General features: G+C 34.9%; 1 protein-coding gene across 1 annotated transcript in view; it reads left to right on the top strand.

Moving 5' to 3' along the window:
- The first annotated feature begins 208 nt into the window (after positions 1–208).
- RpL23 (ribosomal protein L23) overlaps positions 209–6,000 on the top strand; it is a 29,310-nt gene continuing 23,518 nt past the window's right edge. The window contains exons 1-2 of the mRNA XM_085813347.1: positions 209–287; positions 1,309–1,392. Of these exons, the coding sequence (XP_085669473.1) occupies positions 275–287; positions 1,309–1,392 (97 nt within the window). The 5' untranslated portion in view covers positions 209–274. The remainder of the gene's footprint in view (positions 288–1,308; positions 1,393–6,000) is intronic.

Raw genomic sequence — 6,000 nt, 5'->3', positions numbered from 1 at the left:
GTATGTTTCATTGCCGTAATGCGATGTTTTGAAGTTACAAACTTGGACGCCGCTTGTTCGGTGGAATTTCATTCCCCGATAGTGGAGGAAACTGCGAACCCTCCCTCCTTTATTCTAACCTCCTTGGAGCCGGTGCGATTAGCCACTGCGATTATTTTAAGGCAAATTTTTGTTTGTACAAATCTGGCAACGCCAGGTGTAGGTTTTAGAGACAAGTTGTGGCAACAAGTTCTCGGGATAACTTGTATTATAATCTCGTGTAAAGTGATAAAAAATGTCCAAACGAGGTAATATTTAATCTTATTAATCCATTTTTTTTTAAATCTTGTAACATTTATGCTTTGTATATATCGTTAACAGTGTTCTAATTGATTTAGAATATGTGATTATTGCTTCCTTTTACGTCGATACTTCTGTAATGAAAATATGTGAATGTTTTTGTGCGTGACAAAATTATTCTTGAAGTATTTTGGAAGATTGTGTACGTAATTTACAGAAAAAGCAATTATTAATGTAATAAAATAGGTATAGATCTTTTTCATATTTTTTGTGGTATAATTAATCTTTTAACATTGTACATGAATTCGTGTGTACTAGACATGTAATTTTGAGATATTTGTGTAAACAGTCTCTTCCTCAACCCCAGTTTTTTAGTTCTTATAGAGCTTAAAAATACCGTCTGGTAATATATTCTAAATGTTAGAATAATGTAGATCTATACCTTGTCAGTTTGATATTTTTATTAAAGTGATCGATCATCGTAGGAAGCTGTATGCCATTATAACTTTTTGGAAGTGATAAAAGTAGATTTTTTATGTTGAATGCGCATAACCTCATAAATTATATCTTTTAAATTTCTGAAAAAGCTGACGTTTGTATCTCTGTTCAAAGATACTGTAGCTTTGCTGTCTTGAAGGCCTTGTGCATATTTTGTGAAAGCTACTAAAGTTGATTTTTTATGTATATATTTGAACGTAATTGGACGCATACCCGCTTGCATTTTTATGTCGAGAATTCGAAATTTCGCTCCGTCTCGGTAGCAGAAACGTGATCAATATTTAGTAGAAAACATGCTTTTACTTAATGCTTTTGTTAAATACGTTTCGAGTTCATAAAACTTGTATTATTGTTAAAGTAATATAGATTATTTGGATTCTGCAGTGTGTAAGTAGTTGGGTGTATACTTAAATTCTTTCATGAGGGATTTATCATCAAATTTATTTAAATGAAGTACAATTCCGTAGTATTGTTCACTTATCAAGTAGCGTGTCATGTGCTTACTAAAGTGTCATTAAATTTTGATTTCAGGACGTGGTGGCACAGCAGGTGCAAAATTTCGTATATCCCTTGGTTTGCCTGTCGGTGCAGTAATCAACTGTGCAGATAACACAGGTATGAAACTTAATAGTGTATTTATTTTGCTTTGGCCATTATTGTAGCTTGAAAATATAATTAGTGTCTGTTTGCTCTTTTGCTTGACTATATTTTTTTAGTAGTGATAGTAAAAATCTTGTTAAAGCATTTAAAATACACTGGTTATCATAAATTAAGGAAAAATCACAAAAATAGTGATAACTCCCTTAAAAATAAGCCAAACCATGTAAAATTTGAATATTTTGCCAAGTAAGAGTAGCCGAGTAAAACTGCGATAGGCAAATTAGTGGCACTGCTTTCGGAATACGTCATCTGCGAGGAGCATAAAAGTCCATGTTTGAGAGCAAGCCCACATATTTCACTGTGTCAGTGACATCAGAAATCTGAGATAGCCAATTCGTAACAATGACCTCCATGCATCATTTGCCTGCAGAACTGCCATTGAGAGACTAGCTGCAGGACAAAGTAAAACAGAAGTGGCCAGATGGCTAAATGTGAGTCATAGACTTTGGAGGCAATTTCAAACCACAGATTTGCCATCTAGGAGGTTCAGCCAAAGACTGCCAACTGCTACGACAAACGCCAATGACCGATATTTGATATTATGTGCACGCAGAAATAGAACCGCTACTCTTCTTATATCGTCCCTTGCTGCAGCCACCGGAAGGTTCGTGTCAACGTCAACTGTGCGTAGAAGGCTTCACGAAGGCAGTCTGTATGCGAGGCGACCAGCGATTTGTGTGCCGCTCACGTCACGCTATATGAGGGACCATTTTCAGTGTGCACGACAACATGTCCACTGGACGCCTGATCAGTGGAGATTCTCTTTATGGATGAGTCCAGGTTTAGTCTAGAAAGCGATAGTAAGTGTTATTTGATATGGAGAGAATATCAACCCTGAAACATCCATGAAAGAGATGCGTATGGAAGGGGCGGTGTCTGTGTTTGTGGTGGCATCTCTTTGGGTGGATGCACAGACCTCCATGTCTTTCCAAGGGGAACCGTGAATGCTCAGATTTATAGAGATGACATCCTTGATGTTTGTGTGCCCATATGCCAGGGCAGTAGGTTATTCTTTCCTGTTACAGGACGACAATGCAAGACCACACAGGGCTCACATCATGGATGATTATCTTCAAAAGGAAACAATTATGCGCGTGGAGTGGCCAGCTCGATCTCCCGGACTTGAATCCTATTGAGCACGTTTGGGATGCTTTAGGGAGACGTCTAGCTGCTCTCAATCTGCCCCCTCAGACCCTTCTCACGCTTGCAACTGCTTTGCGAGAGCAATGGCTCTCGCTTCTTATGGAACTGATAGACCGCATAATTGAAAGCATCACACATTGATGTATTGCTGCTAGAGGCAATCATGTTCTATATTGAAAGTACTTTTCCTATAGCAAACTGACACCTTTGATTTGTTCATTTTATACATGTGCTAATTTCTATACTACCATATTTGTTGGTAAGTTTCATTAAATTCTGCATATCGTGATTTTTCCTTAATTTATGATAACGAGTGTAGTATTGAGTGCCCATTAAGTGGAAGTCTACTTGACAGAAGCTTGATTTTCACCAATTTCTAATCCAGTATTTCTGAGCCACAGTTCTAGTGATTCATCTGTAACACTTTTTTTAACACGTTTTTAGCAAAATTTATAAAAAACTGTTTAATTATAAGACATATGTGCACAGAAAATAAAAGTACTTGTTATAAATTTAAGTTTATATACACTGTTTATGCAAAGTTTGGAACTAAAAGTATTTAAAAGAGTGTTATATATTTCAATGCGGACCATTTTTGTTGATCTTGCGACAGCACAGTTTATTGCCAGTAACAGACAAGTGTGATGTGCAAACCTAGCGAGAATTTTTGTTTTGGTTTTTATGTAACCCTGATCTTCAGTAAGCCGTGTTAGATTTCATGGCAGTTTTCGGATAACTGGTTCTTGCCAACTTGTGCTTGACAAACTGTCAAACCCAATTATCACCTGGGTCACCAACTGTCAGAGTCACTTTTAGTCCCCAGCTTAATCCACTCCTTAATAATGCCCAGTATTCTTTCGCTCCTATCATGAACAGCTAGCAAAAGCAGTTTGCCAGATTCCCTCCAAAAACCCACTGCCCATCAACTGCATGCCGCTTATTATATTTCCACTTTACAAATTTACTTTAATCTACTTTTATGATCTTCGTGATAATAGTCCTACGTAATCTAAAATAGTTTCGTTTGTAACTTTCCTCCAGTCTGCTAATGTATTAGAAGTCAAAAATTACAACCTGAATAGCTGCAGTTTTTGTCTCTCTGAGCATTTCATATGTTAAGAAATATATTTCATCCATCCTTAACTTGCTGATAAAACCCATAGCCCATATTGAAATTACTTTTCAGATCCACATTCCTTTCCTGCCATAACTTTCCTACATGTCCACATGAAACCATTTGACCTTTTAACCTTAAATTTCATTTTCAGAATTACATTTCAAACATACTAATTTCCCCCTTATTAAACCTGCTTCCTTTAAAAAATCTAAGACTAATTGTTGATCTTGATATAAATGAAAAAGGAACAGCCGACTACACCAGGCTTTCCAAATGTCATCCTTCCATTTGAAAACTGAAACTTTAAATCCCCCATTAACACTCACTAAAGCTTATTAATACAAGGCAATCGAAATATAATTTAAAAAATCTGTACAACCAGTTCACGGAAAAGCAACTTCTTGTTACGCTCCAGCGCAGTGTTGCCAGATCATGTGATTTTTGCGAATTTTGGCAAACTTGTGCTACTAAAATTTTAGTATTTGTGATTTTGCAAAAATTTTTGTGACCTCCATCATTTCCTTATGCTATTTCTTGTGACTTCAAAGTTTTTTTTAATATATCATAAAATGTTTTTATGTTAAAATAATTTACATTAAAAAAAGTTGTTTATTTATGCTTAAATAGAAGTTGGCATCTGGCAATCCTATTTGTATGTGAGCTTTCCTTTTCAAGGCTGCACAGCCTAACACCATTGTAACGGGAAGGGGGGGAAGTAGGAAAGAAAGAAAACTGCTTCAGAAAGGTGAGAACCTTCCCCCCATTTGTCCCCAGTGCATTTTGTTTTTAGGTCAGTTCACCCTTCCCGTTCTATGGTGATAACAAATCGAAGGAAAGAAATGAAACATATATTGGGTACCCGAACAGAGAGAGAAATGAAATTTGTTCTTCTAGTTTTGCTAAAAACTAAGCAATGGAAATGACTTAAAGATCAAAGAAACAGCATTTTTCTAAACTATACAAATAAATTTTAACAGTGAAAGAACATGGCTTTCCTAAGTAAGTAATCAGAATCTGAAACAGATCCAAAGGCAGAACGGAAAACTCACAAACATTCCTCAATTAAAATATTCACAAATAAGCAAAAAACAATGAGTAAAAAAAAAAGAACATGCCAACTCAAAAATTTAGTACAAAACAGCTAACAATCTAAATGTGAGGAATCTCTTTAAGAACGGATATGCACAAATTAATTCAAAAGTAGAACCTAAAAGAAATAGATATTTAAACAATTGAAAATAAGCATATAGTTTTAAAATTTTCATTAAAGATATGTAATTAAAGTGACTAAGAATCGAATACTGTCTATAACTGATGGAACCAATAAATGGTAAATTTGTGATAATGTCAGGGGTCATGTGAGCTTGCATAACTATGATGTCTGTTGCAAACGTGATCTCTGACATGATTTGCGACTTTTTGAGTCTTTTGCTACTTTTGTTGAAAATTTTCTGGCAACAGTGCTCCAGTGAAGGAAATGGTACTTTCTAAGTTTAAAACATGCGAGAATGCAGTAGTGTTGCCGAAATGGAGTATTCTAGAATTTGTTCGATAGTGTAGCTGATAAACACAAGTGAAATTTTGTGTTCCAGGTTAAAAAATATCTTTAATGACATTTGGAAGGGGCTAAGCAATGTGTTTTTATTTGGAAACAGTGCTTAAAATGTTGACTGTAGATGGATATTCATTCAAGTGTGGAAAATAAGAATATCATTTAGATCAACTCTTTGAAATGCAGCTACAAAAATGTCAATAAAAATATAACATTTTTAAAAAATGCTATGGCAGCAATATTATACAACTAATTGGGCAGATTTCATCTTCATACCTGATAATTTTCTGCATGATTTCTATCAAAGTCTGAATTGCTTTAATATGCTGTAGACATGTATAGAAATTCATATGAAGATTCATCTAATATTTCATCAGTTATACTTGTACTTTGTTTTACATCTGCAATGGTATATTTCTAAGTTTGTCTAATTTTATGTACATATATTCATCACTTCTAAAAGTACCTTTATAGATAAAAGCTTTCCTTCAGTAATCTAGATTCTCTGTTTAAAAGGATAAGAAATTTGCCAAAGAACATAAAATTTAAAATATCTGTTTAAATATTAATAAAGTTTTGTACCAGAATTTTATAAATAAAACATTAATTTGTATCGTGCACTATGAAAGGACTTCAAATCAGTTTGATTTCTTTTGAAACTGTGTTGCTGTACATCAGGGTATCTGAAACTTTCTTCAGTCGCGACCCCTTTTTATCACTGAGATTTTTTCGCGACCCCCGAGGACCCCAT

The sequence above is a fragment of the Stegodyphus dumicola genome, chromosome 3, assembly GCF_044657685.1.
Source record: "Stegodyphus dumicola isolate Sdum_Otavi_A_Nest chromosome 3, ASM4465768v1".
In the NCBI taxonomy this organism is placed as follows: Eukaryota; Metazoa; Arthropoda; class Arachnida; order Araneae; family Eresidae; genus Stegodyphus; species Stegodyphus dumicola.
Note: the sequence above shows the minus strand (reverse complement) of the source record. Positions and strands in the feature narration are given on the sequence as shown.